This window comes from Heloderma suspectum, chromosome 11, assembly GCF_057233095.1.
Source record: "Heloderma suspectum isolate Gila_16-S chromosome 11, 16-S_ref, whole genome shotgun sequence".
NCBI classification, from domain to species: domain Eukaryota; kingdom Metazoa; phylum Chordata; class Lepidosauria; order Squamata; family Helodermatidae; genus Heloderma; species Heloderma suspectum.
The window spans coordinates 39,767,023-39,794,316 of record NC_139468.1 but is presented as its reverse complement, the minus strand read 5'-3'; the positions used below and the strand labels follow the sequence as shown (position 1 = coordinate 39,794,316).

At 46.8% G+C, this 27,294-nt stretch overlaps 1 protein-coding gene across 6 annotated transcripts; it reads left to right on the top strand.

The window, feature by feature from the left end:
* Window positions 1-9,143: 9,143 nt before the first annotated feature.
* Window positions 9,144-22,848, top strand: INTS14 (integrator complex subunit 14). 6 transcript variants are annotated; one of them, XM_084817471.1, is made up of 12 exons: window positions 9,144-9,173; window positions 10,560-10,824; window positions 10,960-11,067; window positions 11,904-12,059; window positions 14,068-14,186; window positions 15,546-15,688; window positions 16,977-17,069; window positions 17,161-17,305; window positions 17,688-17,821; window positions 18,352-18,470; window positions 20,680-20,745; window positions 21,051-22,848. In XM_084817471.1, exons 2-12 carry the CDS (start codon window positions 10,603-10,605, stop codon window positions 21,300-21,302), a joined length of 1,557 nt encoding a protein of 518 aa, XP_084673597.1. In that variant the 5' UTR covers window positions 9,144-9,173; window positions 10,560-10,602; the 3' UTR covers window positions 21,303-22,848. The 6 variants fall into 6 exon arrangements, with proteins under 6 accessions (XP_084673597.1, XP_084673602.1, XP_084673599.1 ...); XM_084817476.1 differs by having other exon boundaries at window positions 10,560-10,851; XM_084817473.1 differs by having other exon boundaries at window positions 9,144-9,633.
* The last annotated feature ends 4,446 nt before the right edge of the window (window positions 22,849-27,294 follow it).

The window sequence follows — 27,294 nt, the reverse complement described above, 5'->3', positions numbered from 1 at the left end:
TTCGCCCTTCCTCCTCCCCCACCTGCGCCCCTACCATCTTTGTGACCAAAAAATTTGGAGAACTCCACCTGGTGCACAACAATAGAGCCCTCAATTCGGTCTCGATCCCTGACAAGTACCCCCACCCCCTGATCCCTGAGATGCTGGAACGCCTGGGGCGAGCCAAGATTTTCACAAAGTTGGACCTGTGTGCCGCCTACAATCTGATTCACATCCGGGAGGGGGATGAGTGGAAGACTCACCCAGTACAGAGCGTATGAATACCTAGTGATGCCGTTTGGGCTCGCCTGCGGCCCCCCTCACATTTTCGCATTTTATGAATGCCATCTTCCGGGACTATTTGGACACTTTCCTCATTGTGTATCTCGATGATTTACTTATATTTTCTGAGGACCCCCACGCCCATCAGCACCATGTCTCCGCCATTCTCCAGCGCCTCCGCAAGCACCACCTTTATGCCAAGCTGGAGAAATGTGCGTTTGATCTAACGTCTTTGGACTACCTTGGCTACATTATCTCAGCTGACGGTATCAGGATGGATCCTGCAAAGGTCCAGGCTGTCCTCTCCTGGCAGGCTCCATCCACCAAGAAGGACTTGCAACGTTTTCTGGAGTTTGCTAATTTTTACAGAAAGTTCCTGCCCAGCTTTGCTCGGCTGACATCTCCTCTCATGGACCTCCTTAAGGGCAGGAAATCTCCTTTGCATTGGATGGCATCTGCCCAACAGGCTTTCGAGGAACTTAAGAAGCTTTTTCGTTCTGAGCCGATCCTGTTACATCCCGACCCGAGGAAGCCTTTTGTGGTGCAAACTGATGCCTCTGACTTTGCGGTGGGGGCGGTGCTTTTTCAGCCAGATTGGGCGGGCAGCGGGTTGCAACCCTGTGCCTACCACTCCAGGAAACTGAACATGTCTGAGAGGAATTATACCATCTGGGAGAAGGAACTGTTGGCCATCAAGTCCACTTTGGAGACCTGGTGTCATCTGCTGGAGGGGGCACAGCACCCAGTTGAAGATAGAACTGACCATCGCAACCTGGAACATCTTCAGACAGCCCGTGCCTTAAACCAGTGGCCGATTAGGTGATTGCTTTTTTCCCCCCAGTTCCACCTTAAGATTTGCCATGTGAAGGCCTCCGACAACCTACAAGCAGATGCTCTTTCTCGTAAGCCGGACCTCCAGCCAGGGGGTGAGGGAAATCCCCCCCCTCTCTGATTCTTCCCCCCCAGAGCCTGGCAGCAGCTGCGGTGCCTCACTCTTGGGAGGAGCTCCTTCACTCTGCACAGGCTCAGGATGCTGTTGTCTGCACAACAGTGGAGGAATTGGGGCTAGCCTCTTCCCCCCCCCTCTACCCCCTTCTCTTTGCGAGGTGGCCTGCTTTACCATTCCGGTTGGGTCTATGTGCTTTCTAGACCCCTCTGCGAAAAGGTCCTCCATCAGTGCCACAGCTCCCCCACCGCTGGGCATTTTGGCTTCGCCAACACCCTGCACGGAGTGACGCGGGATTTTTGGTGGCCTCATGTGTGTTGGGACGTCAAGACCTATGTCACCTCCTGCCCAACCTGCCAGCGGGCGAAGGCCCCCTCAGGCAAGCCCACAGGCTTGCTTCACCCCCTGCCTACCCCCTCAGGACCTTGGAAACTGCTCTCCCTTGACTTCATCACTGACTTGCCTCGCTCACACGGTCAGACCACCATTCTGGTGGTGGTGGATTTGTTTTCTAAGATGGCCCATTTCATCCCCTGCTCTGGGTTGCCCACAGCCAGGGAGACAGCGGAGCTGTTTTTGGCGCATGTTTTCCGGCTCCACGGATGGCCCGAGGGTCTCATTTCGGATAGGGGCCCCCAATTCACTGCCCATTTCTGGAGGGAGCTACTTGGGCTTCTCCATGTGATGCTCTGTCTTTCCTCCGCCCACCATCCACAGACAGACGGTCAGACTGAGCACACCAGTGTGACTCTGGAGCAATATTTGCGCTGTTATGTCCATTACCAGCAAGATGACTGGTTTTCCTTGCTGCCTCTCGCAGAATTTGCTTATTACAATGCCTGCCATGCTTCCACCCGCCAAACTCCATTTTTTGCCAATTTTGGTTACCACCCCAAGGCCTTCCCGTCCACCTTAGCTCCCTCTTCGGTGCCAGCGGCCCATGACTTTTTAGAGGAGTTGCGAGTGTTACACCACCTCTTATGGGACTCCCTGGAGCAAGCCAAGACAGCCTACAAGGCCTCTGCAGACTGGCAGCACCAGCTGGGTCCGTCTCTGCAACTGGGGGACTGGGTTTGGTTGTCCACCCAATACCTCCCCTCTCACTCGCCCGCAAGGAAGCTCGTGCTTCGCTGCACGGGGCCTTTCCAGATTACGGCCCAGATTAACCCTGCTGCTTTTTGCCTGGCTCTCCCCCCCTCCATGAAGATCCATCCTGTTTTTCATCGGTCCTTGCTGTCCCCCCTGGTTTCTGGAGACCCTCATCGCTCAGTTGGTTCCCCCCCGCCACCAGTGCTGGGGGAGGAGGAGTTTGAGGTCGCGGAGATTCTGGACTTCCGCCTTTCTCGCGGCCACCTGCAATATCTAGTGGACTGGAAGGGGTACGGGCCAGATGAGCGAACCTGGGAACCTGCGGAAAATGTGCATGCTCCGTTGCTGCTGAGGTGTTTCCACCAGCTGTACCCCCACAAACCTGGGGCCCCACGGGAAGCGCACGAGGGGGGGCCTCATGGGAGCGGGGATGATGTCAGGGTGGAAACTGAACTAATAGAACCCCAGAGCAGTTCTGATTCTGAGGAGGATCAGCAATCCGTGGGAGAGGAGCCAGCCCACCCCTCACAGGCACAGCAGCTGGCAGATTCCTCCTGCCGGCATTCCTGAGATAGATCGTGACCCAGGCAGTGAGAAAGTGTGGGAATGGGGCTTGCTAGATGCTCGACGCAGACGCAGGGAGCGACGAGCAATGGAGGGCGCGGAAAGGAGGCATAGCGCCCGTTTGGCGCGCAAGCAATGGCCGCCTCCCGTGGACCCAAGGGAAAAAGGCAGGATCTCTCCCTAGTCCATAAGTTCAGGGTCTTCAAGTGACTGTCCTTCAAACAGGGATCAACTGCCTACTCGGAGCATAGGCTACTCTGCTGTTCCTTGCTTAGTTGCTGGTGATTAGCATCTGAAAGAATCTAAGTTGTAAAAGGATTAAAGCCTTGAAAAGAATCCTTTTGTCTGTGTCTTGAGTTAGCTATTGGAGTCTACTGAAAGAGGCCGCTAGGGCGCTCCTGACAATCTCTAGGAATAATTATTCCCAAATAAGTAATAAACTCTGGGCACCTTCGAAATTGCCAATTGGCTAATACACTGCAGTGTATCTTATGTCCAATCAGCATTATTTCCAACTTTGACCAATTAACTGAATAGCCAGACAATTCACCAAAGGTATTAATCAATTTAATCAAAGCTTTAACCAACGACTGGAGTCTTGAGATAAACAACAAAAGATCATCAGCATAAAGACTAATTTTAAATTCTAATCCAAAATGGACAAATCCATGAATACTATTATTTTGTCTAATAGCACATGCTAGGAGTTCCAAACATAAATTGAATATCAATGGGGAAAGTGGGCAACTTTTTCTGGTGCCCCACCCTAGTAAAAAAAAAAGCAGAGAATAAACCGTTGGTCATTACTCTTGCTCTAGCAGCTGAGTATAAAATTTTAACCCATTTCAAAAATTCTATAGGAAAACCAAAATTAATGTAGTAAAAATAAATTTCCAGTGAATTTTGTTGAAGGCCTTTTCTGCATCCAAAGAAATTATGGCCGCCTGATCAGTTCTTTCAGAGTTTAAAGCGACCAGATCAACAACTAATCTATCAGCCCCCTGTCTATTTTTAATAAATCCCACCTGGTCCAGTCTAACCGATACAGCCATGACCTGCTGTAATCTATCGGACAAGATTGCTGTTAATGTTTTGATATCTACCTTAATTAATGATATAGGTCGATAGTTTGCGCAATAGGTATGGTCCTTGCCTGGCTTAGGAATCACAGTAATGTAGGCATCATTTAATCATGAAGAAAGGGAGCCCACTTCAAAAACATGATTATAAAGGCAATACAACATTGGAGCTAAAAAATGAGAAAATGTTTTATACCATTCAATTGGGAATCCATCCAGTCCGGGTGATTTCCCAGTATTCATTTTCATTATTGTATTCATAATTTCCTCTAAACACAGAGGAGCTAAAAAGAGCTGTTGTGAAGAATCTAAATGTGGAAGATGAATCTGAGAAAAAAAAGCATCCATACCTTGCACTGATATCTTGTTACTGGTACTATACAGATCTGGTCTGCTTTTACTGAAGTTTATGTGTAACCTTTCCCCCCTCTTTTTTTCTTGAATATTGTAATGTTAGAAACAGAGGATTTTGAACATGATGTATTTTTATTTTTATTTCATTCTCTTTTCTTTAGGTTTTGCAATGTTTTCAGTTTGTTTTGTTTTGTAAAAATTCACAATAAAAGATTAATTAAAAAAGGCCCAAATAAATAAATAAATATCCAATCAAGCTGCAGTTTGTCAAATGATGGTATTCTATTTCTAGGCATTTGCATTCTGTAGAGAACCTTGAACAATCGCCTGAGAGTTGGATATCCTGATGGGGTCTAGTGGTGACTGAGCAGGAAATGAGATCTTAGGGTCATGTTGCAGAGCACAGTGAAAACTTCAACCCACTGTGCTGCAGGCCAACAGCTGTGAAAAAGGCAAATTCCATGCTAGAGGTCAGGAAGAATGGGATCAAAAATAAAACTGCTGATATCATAACGCCTTCATACAAATCTATGGTGCAACGACATTTGGAATACATTGTACAGTTCTGGTTGCCACCTTTCAAAGGAGATTGGTTGCAGAAAAGGGCAACAAAAATTATTAAGGGGCTGGAGCAACTCCCCTGTGAGAAAAGTTTAAAACATTTGGGGCTTTTTATCTTAGAAAAAAGGCAAGTAAGGGGGACATGATAGAGAAGTATAAAATTATGCATGGTGTGGAGAGAATGAATTATTTAATTATATTATTTCAATTATTTGATATGAGACCAGAGTTTAATAAAGAGGATGGAGTTAGACATGGACCTGATATTATGTGTGAGGAAGTAGAATATGCTATAAGGAATATAAAGGGGGGGAAAGGCTGTCGGCCCTGATGGGATACCAACCAATTCATGTTTATTGAAGGGGATGAAATACAACTCTTGGTGCATTTATATAACACTCTCTATACAACTGGTATACCAAGAGAATGGCTTAAATCAATGTTCGTAGCAATGCCCAAAAAAGACAACGCTAAAGAATGCTCCAGATACAGAACAATCAGCCTTATGTGCCATGCATTAAAAATATTTCTTAAAATTATTCACAATTGAATGTATAAAAAATACAAATTGTATATAAGTGAAATGCAGTTTGAATTTAGAAGTGCGATGGGAACAAGAGAAGCATTATTTGGAATCAACGTCTTAATTCAATGATGTCTTGATATGAATAAAGACATATACATGGATTTATTGATTATGAGAAGGCATTTGATAAAGTTCGTCACGAGTGATTGATTAACATACTGAGAAAAACTGATACTGATAGTCAAGCGATTCGGATTATAGAAAACTTGTATTGGAATCAAACAATCTCAGTTTGTGTAGATGGAGAGTTATCTGAAGAAATTCATATTCAAAGAGGAGTAAGACAAGGCTATGTCCTTTCACCTGTTCCATTTATATTCTGAAGCTATATTTAATGAAGCACTTGCCAAACAAACAGCTGGCATAAACATCAATGGAAAGTTTGATTTATTAACATATTAACATAGTTTGATACGCTGATGACACCGTAGTAATGACAGATAATATATCTGACTTACAAAAATTACTAGATCGGATTAATAAAGTAAGTAATGAGTATGGCCTTAAAATAAATATTAAGAAAACAAAATATATGGTGACAAGCAAAAAAACTTTTACTGCCTTTAATATTACGATAAATAATATGCCAATTGAACAAGTCACAAGTCACCCTAGGAACTTGGCTCAATAAAAGAAATTAACAAACACAGGAGATAAACGCAAGAGTGGAGATGGCAAGAACAGCATTTGTTAAAATGAAACAATTATTATGTAATCAGGACCTAAATCTTGCAGTAAGGATTTGGATGGTAAGACGCTACATGTTCTCAATATTATTCTACGGGAGTGGAGGTTTGGACACTTAAAAAGAACAATCTGAGGAAAATCAAACTCTTCAAAATATGGATATACCGATGCCTGCTGAAAATACTGTGGACTGAGTAACACATGAGAACGTACTATACAGAATAAATAAACAAACAAAATTGGTAAAGACCATCAAAAGAAGAAAGCTACAATACCTTGGCCATATTATCTGAGGCGAAAAATATGCCATACTCTAACTCATTATACAAGGGAAAATGGAAGGAAAAAGTTCGATAGGATGAAGACGAACATCATGGTTAAAGAAACTGAGGGAATGGTTCAGCTGTACATCTATACAACTATTCAGAGCAGCAGCGTCAAAAACAAAAATAGTTGTAATGATAGCTAACCTCTGATAAGAGATGGCACCTTAAGAAGGAGAAAATGGATAGGGAGATTCTCTCTCTGTCTCTCTCTCTGTCTCTGTCTCTCTCATAATACTAGAACCCAGTGGGGTCAACCTGTGAAACTGCATTCTAGACAGATAAAAGGAAGTCCTTCACATAGCGCATACTTAAACTATGGAATTCACTTCCACAAGATGTAGTGATGGCTACCAGTTTGGATGCCTTTAAAAGGAGATAGGACAAATTAATGAAGGGTAAGACTATCAATGGCTACTAGTCCTGATGGCTACAGATTACATCTGGATCAGACACAGTGTACTCTGAATGCCACTTCCTTGGAAACAAGATCAACAGGGAGCTAGATAGCGTGCTGGGCAGAAGAAAACTGCAGTCTAATCAACCTTTAGTCTGATCCAGCCTGGCTCTTGTTTTGTCTGGTTAACTATTTTCTTAATTAATTTTGAGCTGTGTTTTGCCTACATTCACAGTACAATGGGAAATGCTGTATGAAAAATAATGCTTTAAAAATAAAACCCTGAGATCGCAAACTCGGTGCCCTCCACTTTTATTTTATCATTTATTACAACTATTTATATGCCGCCTTTCAGGATACAAAGCCTACAAAGGGTGGGTTACAAGTAACAAAAAAAATAATAAAATTATAATAAACAAGACATTAAAATGTGAATCAAGCTACGGGAGGCAAGGGAGGGGGATGAAATAGGAACTACGCAGCCCAACGCATCTGGAGGTCACCAGGTTGGAGAACAGCCTCTGATCCCTTCTGCAACCCAGCCCCCTCTTTCCCCTACAAATACACTCTTCTCTACAGTCTGAAGAGGCAGGGAAATATAGCCCCATGGTGGGGCAACTTTTGTTAACACCCAGCAGAGAAGGTTCAGCGGGAAGGTGTAAAAGCTGGAACCGAATGGCCCAGAACAGCACCTTTATTTAAAAAAAACATACCAAACACTATGACGTGTGTTAGAGCACCTGAGGCCAGTATTTTAGGACAGAAACCCTAACTCCTTCATGCCCAGAACTCATCCAGAACAGAACGGAATGGCCCAGAACAGCCATTTGCAAATGAGCCAAATCAACCAAATTCACCAGTCCCACATTACACAGGACTGATGTAATAAGGCACAAAACCTCCACAGAAACTACGTTCAAGTACCCATTCCGGGAAAAGTCTGCATTCTTGAAAAATGGCCCAGAACAGCCACTTCCAAGGAAGCCAAATCAACCAAAATCTCCAGTTACCTTAACTACATAGGAGGCATGCAATAAACCCACAAAATGCCCACAGAAACCATGTTCAGATACCCATTCCAGGCAACAGTCCATATGCTGGGAAATGGCCTGGAACGGCAACTAAAAAATGGCTGGTTTTTGAGAATGTGGACTATTGCCTGGAACAGGTATCCAAACGTGGTTTCTGTGGACATTTTGTGGCTTATTGCATCCTCCCATACAGTGATGTGTGACCGGTGAATTTGGTTTATTTGGCTCACTTGAAGTGGCTGTTCTGGTCCATTTTTCCAGAAAAAGGACTATTCCCTGGAATGGGTACCTGAACGGAATGGGTACCTGAATGTGGTTTCTGTGGAAGAGTAGTACCTTATTGCTACTCTTGGGGCCGCGGTGGCTTAGTGGTTAAGGCGCTGAACTGCAGACCGGAAGGTCGGCAGGACAGCAGTTCGAGACCCGAGTGCCGCGTGACGGAGTGAGCTCCCGTCTTCAGTCCCAGCTCCTGCCAACCTAGCAGTCCGAAAGCAAGAAACTGCAAGTAGATAAACAGGTACCGCCTCGGCGGGAAAGGTAACAGCGCTCCGTGCACCTCGGTGTTCAGCCATGCCGGCCACATGACCACGGAAGCGTCTTCGGACGGCGCTGGCTCTTCGGCCTAGAAACGGGGATGAGCACCGCACCCTAGAGCCGGACATGACTGGTTGGGGGCACCTTGACCTTTTTAGTACCTTATTGTACCTTATGTACAATAAGGTACAATACCTTATGTACAATACCTTATGGGACTTATTATCGGTCCCATGCGCGCGACTGGTGAATATGTTTCATTTGGTAGCGGCTGTTCCGGGCCGCTCCAGTCTGTATGTGTTTGGGGCATTAAGGGTTTAATAATAATATAACTTCTCGAGGGTTTCTGGCCTAAAATACGGTCCTCGGGCGTCCCTAACACACGCTGTAGCGTTTGGCATCGTTTTTTAAACAAATACAAGGGCCGTTCCGGCCCGCTTGCTCCATCCCAGCTTTTACACCATCCCAGGTGCAGCGGCTGCTGCAGAGAACAACGTTCCCTTCTGCAGCAGCCTGGCCCAGCCGGGAGCCCTGCAGCGGGACTACAGCTCCCAGCATGCCCCAGCCAGCCACGCAGCCCCACGCACCTGCAGGGCTCCAGGCTGGGCCACTGCCCGCCCTCCCCGCTTTCTTAGGCGCTGGCCGCCCTGCGCGACGGAGCTGCTGCGGCTGGTTCCGAGCGCGCCCGGCCCCGAAGTTCGCGGTTGCGGCAGGAGCGGGGAAGGCTTTGTGAGGGGACCCAAGATGGCGGCGGCGCGCAGGTGAGCTCTCTCCCCCCGCCGGCGGGGGACGTGGGATTTGGGCCCCCGCGCCACAGCCAGCCAGCGGAGCCTCCGCCGCTCGACGCCTCCCCGCCCAAGCTCGCCCCTCCCCGCCCCCGCGTCCCGATGCTGGCTGGCTGGCTGATGGATTCGTAGCGTATCTGCACCCGCCAGTATCCAAAGTGCTCTGGACGGTTCTCGGCCGTGAAAACACGACACGATGAAAGGCAATATAAGCGCTTAAAACCACAGCGTAGAATAAAGATTAAAACCCAAATAGGACCTGGCAGCAATGCAGAGTTTTAAAGCAGCGTGACAGGTTTCGAACAACAGAAATCGAAAGGCTTGTCGTGCCTGGGAAAACGGGAAGGACGTGGTCTGGCGCTGTTCTTTCTATGGCGTCATTGCCGCTGCTTTCATCTCCGCCATCCGTAGACAGAGCAGGATCTTGCAGAGCTTGGTAGGCGAGCCCAAGCGGGTCCCCGCCCCGATGAGCTTGCAGCCTAAAACAGCCACGGTGGGGTGGGGTAAGACTGAGGGGAGCAGGGGCGCATGAAGCTGAATGTGAGCGAAGGCCAATGCCGGTATTTAAGACCTGGTTAAAGCTGCGATGAGGCCACACATACGGATCTGAAGGAAGGCAGAGAGGGTGCCAGTCTCCCAGGACATATTTATATTAACCAACCCTCTGTCCTTTTGATCATCACTCTGGATTTACTTTAGCATCCGGTATTGGGTAGTATCCACTTTCTCTGCCAGTTTGTGCTCTTCCCTCAGATTCCTTTTACTGTCACTTTCCCTTCCAATAGGTTCTGCCTCTTTCTTTGTACTAATACTTACAATGTACTTTCTTTGTACTTTCTTTGCATACATCCCTTTTGTATGTATTCACCTCCTTTATGTTAGCCACCCCTTATAGGTTCTGCACCTCTCTCCCTCCATCAGTTTACCATGCCTTTTTTTGTGAACCACCCAGAGAGCTTCGGCTATTGGGCAGTAAATAAATCTCCTGGCATTCATTCATTCATTCATTCATTTCTATATCACCCCTTAATTGGTTTTGCCCTGTTTTTGTTTATTGTCCTCTAAACACCCACCAAGAATCTGCATACTTCTTTGTACTTCTTCCCTAGATCCCCTTTGTCACTCTTCATGTTTTTAAAAATTCCTTCCTGCAGCATGCACCAGTTTTGCCTCTCCTCAACATGCTTATTCATGTTTCCCTTTTTTTGTCCCTGCCCTAGACTGTGAGTGTGGAAGTAGGTTATGGAGGCCCCTCTAAGTTTAACTAGTGTGATATGCAGGAGGTGGGTAAGCCTATATATGTAATTTAAAAAACAGCAACCCTTAACTGCTGGATATCCATTCTCTTTTTCTCCTCTGCAGCAATTTCTCCTTCTGCATTTGACAGAACAAAGAAGGGGCCACCATGCCAACTGTGGTGGTGATGGATGTATCCCTCTCCATGACCCGGCCAGTCTCCATTGAGGGCTCTGAGGAGTATCAGCGGAAGCATCTAGCAGCCCATGGCCTGACCATGCTGTTTGAACATATGGCCACCAACTACAAGCTGGAATTTACTGCCTTGGTTGTATTTTCATCTCTCTGGGAACTGATGGTTCCTTTCACAAGAGACTACAATACACTGCAGGTGCAAAATATAAAGGCAGAATGACAGGTTCCATTTTCAACACTTTCTAAAATTAGTCCAATTTAATTGAGCACAGCGTTGCATGTAGGGCCTTTCTTTAACCCAAGCTGACTAGTGTGTAACTTGTGTTCACAGGAAGCCCTCAGTAATATGGATGATTACGACAAAACATGCTTGGAGTCGGCACTGCTAGGAGTTTGCAATATTGTGCAACAGGAATGGGGGGCTGCCATTCCCTGCCAGGTGAGGTTTCAGATTACATTCCAGATGCAGGAGTTTGAAAGTTCTGTGGTGTTCCATTGCTGATGGCTTCTGTAAGGTCAGAACTGAACAAACACATCGAGAAAGAACAGCTTCATATCTGTAATAAAGTGTTTGACACCAAAACCAGAGTAAACTCCACGCAGCTACATTTTCATAGCCTCAAGGTGGGCAAGCAATAGGTTGCCACTTAGCACTTTCTCTGCACCTCTTTTGCCTCTGGGTAGGTAGCATTAGCCCCTTATTATACACTGTCACAGGAGGAAAACTTCTGGAATCCTAATGGAGTAAGAGAGGCCATAGCTCAGTGGCAGAGTGCATGCTTTGCATGCAGAAGGTCCCAGCTGAAGTCTCCATCATCTCTAGGCATGACTGAGGAAAAACACCTGTCTGAAACCCTGGAGAGCCGCTGCTTGTCAATCTAGACAGCACTGAGCTTCGTGGACCATTCTTGTGACTCAGTGTAAGATAGATACAGTATGTGTATCTGTCTAAATAAATTCCCATGTTGTACAAATAGCAAAGACAGTCTCAAAAGCACGTTCAAGCTTCATATGTGAAAACACCCCAAGGACCTGGGAAGGAAATAATATTTTCAGCCTTCGCAACAACTCTGAGAGCTAAGTTGTCGTAATTCCCATCTCACTGATAGGAAACTGAGGCTGTGAGAATGTGATCATTCCTGGGGTGCCCAGTACATGATATGTCAGACTGGCACTCCTAAAGCCCATGCACAAGTTTTTATAGGATGGGATGATATCTGGAGGTCAACACATTTATGGAGTCATTGTCTACCTCTCCTGTTTCTTCTTCATTAGGTTGTCCTTGTCACTGATGGCAGTTTAGGCATTGGCAGGGGCTCTCTCCACCACTCTTTAGCTACTCTCAGCCAACGAGGTGAAAGCAACCGGTTCCCACTGCCTTTCCCTTTTCCATCAAAGCTATACGTCATGTGCATGGCCAATCTGGAGGAGGTGAGTCACCTCTGGCTGCCTGGTGCCTGCATGAGCACATTGTTTGCATTTGATCTGTAGATTATTTGGACTGTCATGTACTTAAGTTGCAAATGTGTGGATGCAACATTGCATCAGTGCAGGGGAAGTCCTTAGTCCTATTCTTCCTCCTCCTCCTCATTAGCAGTAGTAGTACTAATAGTACTACTATAGTACCACCTATGTACACGGTGCTTAAAAAGAACAGGTTTAATAGGTCCCTACCTCAAGGGGTTTACAATCTAAAAACAGACACAAGGGAAATAGAGGTAGGTATACATTATTTCAGTTGCATGTACTTCAGTTTAATTACAGTAGGTAAGACATGAGGACTAGGTGTTCTGAAGCTTCAAAGAAAGAGTGAATTTTAAGGATGGATTTGAAGGACGTAAGGGAAGTGGTCATATCAGGCATTCTGGGAGGCAGTTCCAGACATAAGGGGCAGCAAGGGAGTATGAGCAAAGACCACGTTGCTCAGCGGTGCAACTCCCCCTTGTTGTGCTCTCTTTGCACATATTGGACTTGTGCAAGGCTGTGTGTGGTGCTGTTAGCAATCTTGCGTGTTGTTACACCTGGTTGTGCAGCAACATATCTTGTAGTATTTTGGGGCCCTTGCCCCCAGTTCCATCCAGTTTTTTGCCTTGCACAGAAGACCATAGGATTGATTGTAAGAAAATTTCTTGCTGCTTTTGACAACTCGCGCAAACCTTGTACTGTGCAAGCAATAAACTCTAGCTGACATCTAACTCAAATTGGATTGGAAGGTACATCCAGAGCTATGCGAACTCTATACAGTAAAAAAAAAAAAAAAAAGTAGATGTTGCATCACGATAACATGACTTCTGCAAAGACTGTAAAACTTTTTAGGCATGTACTATAGCATGCCCAAAGGAGGGAACAAAAGGGAAATGAGAGAGAGCTGGGGCTTGTGGTAGACCAGAAAATACTGAACTTAGGCAGATGGATATGGGGCTGTGCACTCTGCCCCCAGTTACTGCTCTCTTCTGGCTGCTGAGATTTTTCAGCAGGTGCTGCCAACAATTTTTTAAAGCTGTCCTTGACAGTCACAAGGGCTGACAACCTTTTTAATGAGTGCTGAGCTGCTTAGGATGTTGGGATCTGCGTCTAGTACTAGATTGTACACTTGTGCTTGGTCTTGTCAGGGCTGGCTCTCCCATGCAGTTTATCTTCTGCTCAGGCGGCGGATTGGAACAGGTGGGAATTGTGTAATTCCCGCCACCAGGAGGGCTCCTGTGGGCACTGCAGCCAAACTGGTCCTGCTCCCCTGCTGTGGCAAATGCAATGGGGCAGGGTGGCAAGCAGGGCTCGTTGGAAGAGGAACTGCTGCACCCCCCTATTTCTTGCTCTGAGCCCTCTTCCAACATGAGAGATCGGGTGGGCTCTCTGGAGAGGCCGCCTGCCTGATATCTCCCCTTTACAGAGGGCTCAGAGCAAGAAATTGGGCGGTCGGGCTGCCTGGAGAGCGTGCCTGCCTGATCTTTTGCTCTGGGAGAGTCCCCCAGGCCTGAATGCCGCACTTTGAGGGGTCCTTCCTCAAAGTGATGCATTGTGAAGTGGCCCTGGAGACTGCCTGAACAGGCAGCACAGGCAGTATCCAGGGCCACCTCACAATGCCTTGCTTTGAGGAAGGACCCCTCAAAGTGTGGCATTTGGGCCTGGCCCTGGGGACTCTCCAAAGAGGCTGCCTGTCTGATTTCTCATTCTGGCGGGGGGGGGGAGGCTAAGACTCCTTAGCGACTGTGCCTCAGGCAACAGGACATCTTGCACCACTGCTGGATCTTGTAGATGGGTGCAAATGCAGGACTTTCACTATATCCCAGGATAGCACAAAATTGGTTAGAATGCTATACAGTAGGTGAATAATTTGAGATGCACACTAGCATATGTTCAGCAAAACATGCTTTTCAAGTGTACATGTTTTGACACATTCTTGCATTGTGTGTGAAGTGGTATTTCCTTCTGCTTACAGCTCCAGAACTCAGATTCTTTAGATTGTCTTGAACGGCTCATAGACCTAAACATTGGGGAAGGCCAGATTTTTACTATTGATGGCCCCCTTTGCTTGAAGAATGTGCAGTCCATGTTTGGGTGAGTATACCAGTGATGAGTATCACTGTGTGAAAGTTGTCCTTCAGTACAGTCTTGCATTATGAGGTGCGGGTTTGTTTCCTGCACTTCCTTCTTAACCCAAATGTTTTCTTGGGTAAATTACACCAGTACCATTCATTCTTCAGATGAACCTCGTGTTTGCTGTGCCATTCAGCTGTAAAAAAAAAAAAAATCCTTTCTTGTTCCTCCATACTTTCTCCCCACTAGATTAGTTATTGCTATATTATTTTATTTATTCTATTATTAAATTTATTAATCGCCCATCTGGCTGGTCACCCAGCCACTCTGGGCGATGTACAACACACAATAAAAACAGTTTAAAACAATAAAATTCTACAATAAAAACATTTTCTAAAATACCCTAACCCACCCCAAACACCTGCCTGAACAACAGCATTTTTAATGCACGACGGAAGCTCATTAAAGAGGGGGCATGACGGAGTTCCCTAGGGAGGGAGTTCCACAGAGTGGGGGCCACCACAGAAAAGGCCCTCTCCCTCGTCCCCACCAGTCTAGCTGTCCTGGCTGATGGGACAGAGAGAAGGCCATCCGAGGCTGATCTTGTTAAGTGGCCTGTCTGGTGCTGCTGGAGGCGCTCCTTAAGATAGGCTGGGCCGGAACCAGCCTATCTTAATATGGCAATTAGTGCTATAAATATTGAGTTACAGTGCTTTTTGCAGGGGGAAAACACGTGGTCACAATCCAGCCACAGTTAAGCACATTAGTTAAGTCACCTGCTTAACTCTTTAACTGAAATGAAAAGGACTTAAAACTACGTAACTTTTGACTGTATTGGTGCTCTAATTCACATGTTGGGTCCAAAGAATATCAGAGATGAAGTTATTTGAATTGGGGGGAAAGAGCATTCACTAAGTTATACAGAACTCTTGATTGGGCAGGATGGCAATTAAACTCAGTGTGCATTTCCACACAGAAATGGGTTTCTCTGTGATTCCTTCCCTCACTTCCAAAGCAGAGCTCTGAAAATTCTAGTGATTCAACTCTGGGAATTGTAGTTTTCTGTGTGTAGCAAGGGATCTCTCATAATGTCAGCATGTTTAGTAGAATTATGATGCCTGTATTATCTTAATGGATTTATGACAGTTTAAGAGCAGGTTAGATGTATAGCATAGAAGACTCCTTCGCTACTCTTCCTGATAAAGAATCCTGTGCAACTTGAAAGCTCACATGGTTCTGTTCGACCAGAAATCGGTCCAGCAGAAGATATCTTGTCACACCAGTGTGGTTGTTTCCCAAATAAACCCCTCATTCTGTTCACCAAAAATGTTTGCTTCAGTGGATTTAACTTCTTGTCCTAATGATAAACTCCTGTTCTAGAAAGCTGATAGACGTAGCTTATACACCTTTCCATGCTGTTCTGAAATGCGGCCACTTGTCTTCGGATGTGCAAGCCTTTCCGAGGCCAGAACCTTTTGTTATAGATGAGGAAATCGATCCGATCCCTAAAACAATTAATACAGGTAAACCATTGCCGCTGCTGCAATCTCCAATGACTTCCATTCATGTCCTCCTTCTCTCTACTGCTTCCTCTGACCTCAAAGCAATAAAATGCAGCCATCATTATTGGTGCATACAGATAAAATAAGGACGTAAGAAAAGCCTTTGCTTGATAAGACCAAAGGTCCATCTAGCCTTAACATCCTGTTTCTTTCATTGGCCAATAAGATGGCTCTGAGAAGTCCGTAAGCAAGCCCTCTCCTGCTGTTACTCCTCAGCAAGTGGTATTCTGCTGCCTGCTGCCTCTCAACATGGAACAGCCATTGTAAGTGACTAATAGCCGCTGATGGACCACACCTCCTCCATGAACATGTCTAATCCACCATCCCCGCGCTTTGCAACAGTGATTTTCTTGCGTCCGCCCTGAAGCTACTGGGCGGGGAGGGGCCACAGCTCAGTGGTAGAGGACAGACTTTGCAAGCGGGAGGTCCCGGGTTCAAGCCCCAGCTTCTCCAGGTAGGGCTAGGAAAGAATCCTGCCGGAAGCCCTGGCCAGTCGGTGTCAGGAGCACTGGGCTAGATGGAGCAACGGTCTCACTCAGTACAAGGCAGCTTCCGGTGTTCCTGTCTGTGGGCTGTCAGTTTTGTTGGGCAGCCCTGAGTTCCATCAGCCAGGGAGAAAAACCTCTCTGTGTCTTACACGATGCGTTATTTTATAAACTTGTATCAACGTAGACAGATTAGTCTATGTTGATTAGCGGAAGATAGATGGATCAATGGCTATTAGTGAGAATTGCCTCCTGGTAACTGGGCAGGGGTGACCCCCCACCCCCCTTTCATACTGTTTGCCATAAATATCTAATGTTGGTCTGTGCGAGCTGGTGGGCAAGTTGAAAAATTGTGGATGAGCAGCATCTGTGGCCTTTTGTACAAGAGTGGACGGTACTCTCAGAACAGCTATATTCCTGGGCTCATTCCTGTGAAGAAGAAGGGTGACGAAACCTGCCTTTCTCTGGGGCACGTTCCACCGTCCCACTTACGTGGAACAGCACCATATGGGGAGCGCATGAAACCACCACTTGAATGTGGAGAGCACCGCAGATTGCCTGGTCTGGCACTTAAAACTGAGGACCAGCCGCTGTACCTTGTTTGCTTTCGTCTTGGTGTCTTTGTGCAAAGCTTCTGTGGAGTCTGTGTCAGGGACACTTGTGAGGTAGCATGTTCTTGTTTAGGCATAATGTGAAAACAATCTTCAGCTGGGTGTTTTTCTGATTTTTCTTCTTCTCTGTTTTGCTGCTGTTTTTCATTCCAGATTTGGAAATAGTGGGGTTTATTGACATAGCGGATATCTCGAGTCCCCCCGTCCTATCTAGGCACTTGGTGTTGCCCATTGCGCTCAACAAAGGTGAGTCCTTCTGCTCTCCCTGTCCCCAGCAAGTGGCAACCCCAGGGAGAGGGAGCACATGCTGATGGTGTTCTGTTCTCCTTTTTCCTAGAAGGTGATGAGGTGGGTCCAGGGATTGCAGACGATGTGGAAGATGAGAATTCGGCTAATCAGATAGCGGGAAAAATCCCCAACTTCTGTGTGTTGCTGCATGGCAGTCTGAAAGTGGAAGGCATGGTGGCCATTGTTCAGTTAGGGTATGGAAGGTGGCATTGGGGGGCTTGGAGTCACAGAGATGGCATTGATGAGAAATGTATGCATTTTGACCCAGAGACTGATAGAGGTTTCCAGTGTGGACAAGAACCGTTAGATTTACTTGTCAGGATATCAGTTGATGTCCTCCTGGAACCTCTGCAAGGAGGAAGAGCCCTCTCAGTTTTGGAGGCCTCTGCAGCAGAGGACAAGCCTTAGACGAACACCAAACATTTTAGAAGAGGAGGAGGTGAGGTGAGGTCATTCCCAGGTTCTGTTTGTTGCAGCAGTCAAGAGAAGCCCAACCCCCTCCTGTGCTGAAAGAGACCCAGGTGGGCCAGGTGTCCTCTTCTGTTCTCACTGTGGATGTGTTGCTCCTCCTTCCAGGCCGGAATGGTACGGGATGCTGTATTCTCAAGCCGACAGTAAGAAGAAGTCAAACCTGATGATGTCTCTGTTTGAGCCAGGACCAGAGCCACTCCCCTGGCTGGGGAAGATGGCCCAGCTTGGCCCCATCTCAGGTAATGGCCATGCCTGTTTGAATGGTCCCGCCAATTCCTTCACCATTCGAGACATTCATCTCCTGAAGCCATTTGCCTCTGCCTGGTGTAGATGCTCTGACGTGTGCATCAGAGCTTTCCCATTCACTTCATCACACATGGATCTCCTATATGCTCACAGAACTGCCTCATCTGTTGGTGTGAATGGTGAAGTTCTGGTGCACATTCATTGCTCTGGATGTGGGACACTGTGTGTATTCCATGCATTTGTTTCTGATCTTTCAGGTTCCTTTTCTTGAGTGTCTAGTCCTTCCTGCTACGGTGATTTCAGAAGGCTCTGATTGCTGTGTAGACTTTAATCCCAACCCAGCGTGTATGACTGGTGTTAAGCAAATGAATGCATCACTTGAATTTGGGTCTTCTTGGTGAAGAACTTGTTTTCTTCTTTTAAATAAACGTGTGTGTGTGTGTGTGTGAGAGAGAGAGAGAGAGAGAGAGAGAGAGAATTTCTCAGTATAGATTTCACATTTCACATGCTCGTTTTCTTTCAGACGCTAAAGAGAATCCATACGGTGAAGATGACAACAAGAGCCCCTTTCCCTTGCAGCCCAAGAATAAACGCAGTTATGCACAGAACGTAACTGTGTGGATTAAACCAAATGGCCTCCAGGTGAGCAGACTGTTCAGTTCGAAGTCTGTGGCAAGCTCCACCTTCTCTTGCACACACAGTTCTATGTGTGGAAGGCAATTCCCCCACAGCAGCGGCTTTCAGATTGTGCTCCAGGGAATCCTCAGGCTGTTTCTTAGCTTACCAGGAGTTCTTCAACGAAAACATCAGTAAGGATGGGCAAGCTTTCCTCAAAGACTCCATGGCCACCCCGACCTCTTCAGAGCACAGCTGTGGTGGTGGTAGTGGTGGCGGGGATGTTGGATGTGTCTCGAGGCGTGTGCATAGTTCCTGTGGAATCACTGGAAGGGAACGTAGAACTCTCTGCAGCATGCAGGGGTCCTCAGCAGAAAAGTTGATGCGAGAAAGGTTCCCTCAAGGTGGAAGGCCCCCCACTGCCATAGGCAATCGGGTATATTGCCCACCCTTTAGTCTGGTACACTGTAACGTGACCAGCCATTACCAAAACTATACAGCTGGGACCCTGTGGACCTCGCACAGAGGTATCTAGGACTCTGTTCTTCTCCAGGTTATCCCAAGTGCAAGTCACTAGCTAGCTATATGCAAGGCGGGAAAGGGATTTGCACTTTGGGGAAAGGCTAGGTATCTTGTTCTCTGCCTGGCCGAGAGAGAAGGGCTCAGCAAACACAGTGGCTGGGTCATAGAATCATAGAATAGTAGGGTTGGAAGGGGCCTACAAGGCCATCGAGTCCAACCCTCTGCTCAGCGCAGGAATCCAGGTTAGAGCATCCCTGACAAGTGGCTGTCCAGCCTCATCTTGAATGCCTCCAGTGTGGGAGAGCCCACCACCTCCCTAGGTAATCAGTTCCGTTGTCGTATTGCTCTAACAGTCAGGAAGTTTTTCCTGATGTTCAGCCAGAATCTGGCTTCCTGTCACTTGAGCCCATTTTTCCGGGTTCGGATGATCAGCGAAGGAAAGCCACCTTGGCTTCTTTTCCCTGCCCCGTGCCTGCCATTACCCTCACTACAGCGCGGGTTGCTGTGTCGTCCAAACCTGGCAAGGTGGGCTTCCAAACCACCCCCACAACCCCTACAACAAGCCAGTGGTTGCTGGGTGGTTTGGAAGCCACCCCCGCCACGCACCTCGTCAGGTTTGGATGATACGGCAACCCGCACCATGATGAGGGCAATTAGGGAAAGGGCGGGTATGTGAGCAGCATGCTTGGGAAGGGGAAAAGAAGCCACAGTGGCTGCTTTTCCCCATGGTTCATCCGAACCTGACCACTCTCTCCCCCCCCCACAGGTCTCCTTAGGCCCTGGTTGGGGAACCTCTTTCAGCTGGAGGGCCAAATTTGATTTTGAAGAAGCTCTTAGGGGCCACAGTCCAGTGGTGGGTGGGGCTGAGCTCAGTGGGGTGGAGCCAGGGGCAAAAGGGGCAGGGCCAAAAATATACAGAATACCAGCCTAGTGTAGCTGAAAGCTCCTCCTGCCAGCAACAAAGCCTTCGGAGGGGCGGTTCAGCGTTTTAGAATGGGGGAAGAACTGCACAAAAGCCACGAGACCACCAAACGATGGGTGGGTTGGGGGGAAGGTGGTGGGATCACCTTGGGAAGCCCAGAGAGCTGGATTTGGCCCCTGGGGCCGAGGTTCCCCACCCCTGCCTCAGACCGTTGCATTTATTCCCATTCCCAGTCGTCCAGTTGCACTCCTCTGAGGGCTGCCAGGTGGGTGGTCTTTACTTGCCTCGCCAGATGCCCTTTACTCCCTTCCACCCTGGGCAGGGGGGGAGAGCCAGGTGCAGCTGCTGTGCCTCTGGTGAGCTCTCAGCGATGGCAGCTCGATGTGGAGGCCGAGTGGCAGCCGACCAGCGTGCGTTTCCCAGCCGATCCAGGGCACTTGGGCAAGGTGTGATCATCTGTCCACCCCAGCCCTCCAGCTGTGCGAGAGGCACAAGGACTGTCTGGAGGCTCCTGTCGGCGCAAAAGGGGGTGACGTCACATCAGCGCCCTGGCATTTGCATCAGCTGCTTGGTGCCTCCTGGCACAATTCACTCAGTGTTCTGTTGGATGCCAAGTTTTAAACTTGAGGATGGGGAGGAGGAGCGTGTCCCTCCTTAAGGATTTGGGCGGGGGGGATATGCCAGTGTTTTTAATGGGGTTTTTAATAAGTTTTTATTGGTGTTATTGCTAAGTGGGAAGTTTCAAGCTCCAATAAGCCAGATAGATTTTTCTTTTCCTCTCCCTCTCTACAGACTGATGTACAGAAGATACTTAGGAATGCAAGAAAACTTCCTGAAAAAACTCAGACCTTCTACAAGGTGAGGAGCGCAGGCTCTTGCGGCACTCTGAAGCAGGCCCCATTGGATCGAGAGACTGGCGCACGGTTCTAGGGGGCTTGTTTGCAGTTAAGAATAAAACTGCAGCCGCATCCCTGCTTCCCCATCTCTTTCCTCCCAGGTGGAACAAAAAGGGTTAAGTTGGTATTTCAGTAACTGTACTCAGATTTTCCACCTCCTTCTCCGCTGAGATTACATGTCGATTGTAAGAGCTCTCTCTCCCCACGCAGGGCTGCACAAATGCTTGTCTGGAGGGTGTTCTCTCTTCTTTTCCCCTTCCCTCCTAGGAACTGAATCGCTTACGGAAGGCGGCCCTAGCCTTTGGGTTTCTGGACCTGTTGAAGGGCGTGGCGGATATACTAGAGAGGGAGTGCACTCTTCTCCCGGATACAGCACACCCCGATGCAGCCTTCCAGCTCACCCACGCAGCTAAGCAACTCAAAATGACAAGCACCGGCACCTCGGAATATGCTACGTACGACCAGAACATTACACCACTGCAGACAGACTTCTCCAGCAGCGGGACTGAGCGGATGTGACGGCCCCGTGTGGGCCAGACCCCCCTCCAGACATCAGTGTGTCCCCCCGCATCAGCACTTACGTTCTCCTGCAGTTGTATTCCGTGCTTGCTGAGTGAGAGTGGAGTGGACTCCGTTTGTTATTAAATTTATTACATTTTTATTCTGCTTTTTTCATATCATATAGGCGCTGAGAGGGAGAATGTACAAATTGCTAACATCTAAAACCAATGCAGTCATCATGAACACAAGTTTACTGTACAAGCCAAAGGCTATGACAAAAAGAATATCACATAAAAATACAAATAAACCCAATACGTTACACATTAAGGCCATCACACCCCTCCAAACATTTTCTGGAGAAGAAATGCCAAAGGGGCCATGGAGGGAGTCAAATGAGCTTCTAGAGAAGAAGCTGAACAATTCCTTTTCTGGAAGTTAGGCAGTGTAAAGAAAATAGCGTTATACAACATGAATGAAGTGGGCTTTTGCTGCATCTTTAGGATCCCGCTTCTCAGTTTCTGTTGTCAGTTTTTAAATTCCCTACCTCCAACTCACAATTGTGCCTTGCAAATATTAGATGTGAATTCCAGCAGCTTGAGCTCAGATTTCTGAAATTTAGAATTTCTTTACAAAAAATAAGTCTGTCTTCTGGAAGAAAACATTTTGGTGCTGATACAAATAATGTTACATATTGTCAAACTGATTGGGAACAGCGACCACAGTGCTGTCAAATCACTCCCTGTATTTGCAAAGTTCAGCAGTAAGTGCAAGCCTGTTTGTAGCCAAAACAGCATCACACACACACGAGGGGCAGGTAGCAGCGTGCTCAGAGAAACTCGAAGTACAAAAAAAACGTAAGGGAGTAATACACACACCCCGCCCCACAAAAGAGGGCTGTGAGGAGGACAAGGTGTTCAGTGACCACAGAACGCTCACTGACAGTTGGGGCGGGAGAACAGGATGGAGCATCCTGAAAGAGAGGACATGACTGACTGCAAGGAACTCCAAAGAGGAGCACTCCAGACTGCGAAGGTCCCTTTTGTTTTATTCATTTATTACATTGCTACACTGCCTGATAGCTAAAGCTCTCTGGGTGGTTCACAGCATGATAAAACATAATATAAAACCTTTAATATACAAAAACCTAAAGCAGGTTGAAATGATTAAAAACAAAAAACGAACAGAACCCGATTAAAAAATGAACATTAAAAATATATATTTAACATATATGTGGAGTGGAAAGTTAAATATATATTTAACATATATGTGGAGTGGAACGCTACCTATTGATAAATAAAACCTTTAATATACAAAAACCTAAAGCAGGTTGAAATGATTAAAAACAAAAAACGAACAGAACCCGATTAAAAAATGAACATTAAAAATATATATTTAACATATATGTGGAGTGGAAAGTTAAATATATATTTAACATATATGTGGAGTGGAAAGCTACCTATTGATAAATAAAACCTTTAATATACAAAAACCTAAAGCAGTTTGAAATGATTAAAAACAAAAAATGAACAGAACCTGATTAAAAAATGAACATTAAAAATATATATTTAACATATATGTGGAGTGGAAAGTTAAATATATATTTAACATATATGTGGAGTGGAAAGCTACCTATTGATAAATAAAACCTTTAATATACAAAAACCTAAAGCAGTTTGAAATGATTAAAAACAAAAAACGAACAGGACCCAATTAAAAAATGAACATTAAAAATATATATTTAACATATATGTGGAGTGGGGAAAAAATATATTTAACATATATGTGGGGTGGAAAGTGGAAAATATGTGGAGTGGAAAGAGTGGAAAGTTGTACACAAAAGTCCAGCATGGTTGATCACATGCTTGATTTTCAAAAGGTAACTTATCAGAAATTAGGGGAGCAGTTAAGGGAAAGGTTAAAGAGCGAAGAGAGTCAAATCTCTCCAAGCTGAAAGATGGCAACCTGTACAGCTTCCATCAACTCCCAAGTTAACTTTTTCCAGCTAGCCATCAAAGCTTTGTGTGAAAAGAAGGCTGACAGGCATTTAATTGCTGCCCCCAAAATGCCCCTCTGGGTTTTTGAGTCCACTCCCTCAAAAGAAGCCATCTGCTTTGCTCCTAGCTCTAAAATTCCCGTGGCTATAGAGAAAAGAGCAGAGAAGTCTTCAGCTTAAAGAGCCCAGCCAAGGAAGTGTCTCAAAATCCCTTGGTTCTCAACAGATCAGCCTTTTCTGTTTGGGGAAGTTTGATACTCTAGCCCTATTCAGGCGTTCTGAACATGAATAGGGCAAACGCATGAGGAAGAGTGCCCCATTCCTGCCCCTCTCCCTCATCACGTCCGTTGCCCTCTACTTTATGGAGGGCAACAGTCTGAGGAAGAGCACTTCTGGTATCTGCGAAGGCTCTCCCCACTAGCTGGAGCATAGCTTTTTCAGTGTTCTGGGTCTTGTAGAGACCCTCCCTGGATACAGCAGGCTCTCCAGATGTCACTCTCCATGAGTTGACAGAGACAAATGCAACAAGGGAAAGGAATGTGTTTGCCTCACTCAGGTTTAGAATGCCTGAATAGGGCTTCTGCCTCTTTCATTTAAGTTCTATACCATCCAATGGCCAAAGCTCTCTGGGCAGTTCAGAAAAATTACAACCCGTAAATACAAAATAATAAAAACAAATCTTGCGGTGAGGTGGTGCTCCCCCAAGTTGTAACACAAAGGGGTGTCAGACATGTGGACAAGTTTGAAGCCAGCCTCCAAGATGTTTGTGGGAACACTTGGGGACGCATAATCCGGCCACTAGATCATCTGTGGCTTCTACTTGCTCTTTAGTGCTTATGTGCTTCTCTATGCAAAACTAACTGGCCCTACTTCCTAACCTACCTATTGCTACCTCAGGGCAAGATGAAGAGAATATTCCTGTTTGTGGAGAGTCTTTAGACGTCACTCCAAACCTCTGACTAGCGTATATTTTATCCAGGTGACAAAACTCTGGAAGAAGGAATCCGCAGTCAACTCTTGGGGGTGGAGAAGGAAAGCAGGCCTGGTTGGTGGGAGATCCCCCCTTTGGCCCACCTCCTGCCATTTAGTGCCTCATATGGCTGATAAGCACTGCCCCAAAACAGCCTCTCGTAGGCAAGCTTTGGGGTTCCTGAGAAGGGTCTTCTGGACTTGGCCCTGCTGGCAGCAAGGAGGATGCTCCCTGCTTGGGAAGCTTGTGCGTTTATCTCTGTTTTTCCAAAACTGTGTTCCGCACAATGTGAATGGGGGTTCCGTGAGATTCTGTATGTACCAAAAATGCTTAGTTGAATAGTATTTAGATTGTAAAGGCTGACATTGTGAAGTGGCCATCACGAAGCCTGCAAGCGGGAGCCAATGAAGAAGACAAAGCGACTGCCACCCTTCCTCAGGCCATTATGGGCAACCTTAAAAACGCACAGCCCTATCAGAGCACAGCATCTGCATCACATGGCTGGTGTATGCAGCTAGAGCCAGGACTCAGAATATAGATGCACAGAGAGCAGAGTATGGAGCAAGCACTGGTCTGTCCTGTAGGTAGCATTAGTGGGCATCTGCACAAAGTCTGTGTTCCTTTCATTTTTGTTCTTGACTTCTGCGTGCCTGAGGGGTGGGGCAGCCTGCAAGCTGGGCAACCAACTTGAATCCTTCCAGACCTTCAATAGAAAGCAGGAGAGGCCAGAAGGTTTTTTCTTTCTTTCCGACTTGAATGTAGCTGTAGGCTCTGTAAATTAAGGTTTAGGGCTTGGGTGGAGCTCTAGAATCATAGAAGAGAAAGGTTGGAAGGGGCCTACAAGGCCATCGAGTCCAACCCCCTGCTCTGTGCAGGAATCCAAGTCAGCGCATCCCTGACTGATGGCTGTCCAGCCTCGTCTTGAACGCCTCCAGTGTGGGAGAGCCCAACACCTCTCTAGGCAATCGGTTCCATTGTCATATTGCTCTAACAGTCAGGAAGTTTTTCCTGATGTTCAGCCGGAATCTGGCTTCCTGTCACTTGAGCCCATGATTCCGTGTCCTGCACTCTGGGTTGATCAAGAAGAGATCCTGGCCTTCCACTCTGTGACAAGCTTTCAGGGACTTGAAAAGCGCTATCCTATCTCCCCTCAGTCTTCTCTTCTCAAGGCTACACACACCCAGTTCTTTCAGTCTCTCCTCACAGGGCTTTGTTTCCATTCCCCTGATCATCGTTGTTGCCCTCCTCTGAACCCTCTCCAGCTTGTCTGCATCCTTCTTAAAGTGTGGTGCCCAGAACTGGACACAGTACTCCAGATGAGGCCTAACCAGTGCTGAGTAGAGGGGAACTAGTACTTCCCGGGATTTGGAAGCGATGCTTCTATTAATGCAGCCCAAAAGAGCATTTGCCTTTTTTGCAGCCACATCACATTGTTGACTCATATTCAGCTTGTGATCGACAACAATTCCAAGATCCTTCTCGCTTGTAGTGTTGTTGAGCCACGTATCCCCCAATACATGAGCCTCTAGGATCTGCAAATACATTTTCAAGGCTTGGGTGGAGTTCTGGGCTCCGTAAATCTATTTTTAAGGCTTAGGTATAACTCTGCTCTCTGTAGAAGGTGGGCTATAGCTCAGTGGTAGAGCACCTGCTTTGCATGCATGTAGAGAGGGGTATTCTGGTAGACACTGTTTACTTGGACTTCCAAAAGGCTTTTGACAAAGTCCCTCCCCAGAGACTCCTGAGTAAACTTAGCGGGCATGGAATCAGAGGACAGGCCCTCTTATGGATCAGTAACTGGTTAAAGAAGAGAAAGCAGAGAGTAGGAATAAATTCTCCCAATGGAGGGAAGTAAATAGTGGGTAGTGGGGTCCCACAGGGATCTGTATTAGGACCAAATCTTTTCAGCCTGTTCATAAATGATCTGGAATTAGAAATGAGCAGTGATGTGGCCAAATTTGTAGATGACACCAATTATTCAGGGTGGTTAAAACAAAAAGGGATGAGCTCCAGAAGGATCTCTCCAAACTGGGAGAATGGGCATCGAAATGGCAAATGCGGTTCAATGTAAGCAAGTGTAAAGTGATACACGTTGGGGCAAAAAATCCCAACTTCAGGTACAGCTTGATGGGATGTGAGCTAGCAGTGACCAACCAGGAAAGCGATCTTGGGGTTGTGGCGGACAGCTCGATGGAAATGTCACCCAGTGTGTGGCCGCTGTAAAAACGGCAAATTCCATGAATTGAGAACAGAACTGCCAATATCATACTGCCACTATACAAATCTATGGTGCAGCCACACTTGGAATACTGTGTTCAGTTCTGGTCACACCTAAAAAAAGATATTGCAGAGCTGGAAAAAGTGCAGAAAAGGGCAGCTAAAATGATCAAGGGGCTGGAGCATCTCCCTTATGACAGGTTACAACAGCTGGGATTGTTTAGCTTGGAAAAAAGGAGGGTGAGGGGAGACACGACAGAGGTCTACAAAATTATGCATGCTGTGGAGAATGTAGATAGGGAGACATTTCTCTCTCTCAAAATACTGGAACCCAGAAAGGTCATCCTATGGAGCTGATTGGGGGGAGATTCTGGACAGACAAAAGGAAGTCCTTCTTCACACAGCGCAGAGTTAAACTGGAATTCGCTACCACAGGATGTAGTGAGGGCCACCAATTTGGATGGCTTTAAAAGGGGGTTGGACAAATTCCTGGAGGAGAAGGCTATCAATGGCTACTAGTCTTGATGGCTATGTGCTGCCTCCAGTACCAGAGGCAGTGAGCTTATGTACACCAGTTGCGGGGGAACATGGGTGGGAGGGTGCCGTTGCACTCATGCCCTGCTTGTGGGTTCCTGGTCGACAGCTGGTTGGCCGCTGTGTGAACAGAATGCTGGACTGGATGGAGCCTTGGCCTGACCCAGCAGGGCTCTTCTTATGTCCCAGGTTCAATCCCCAGCATCTCCAGGTAGGGATAGAAAAATTCCTGCCTGATATCCTGGAGAGCTGCTGCCAGTCAGCATCAATAATGCTGGGTTAGAAGGACTGACGGT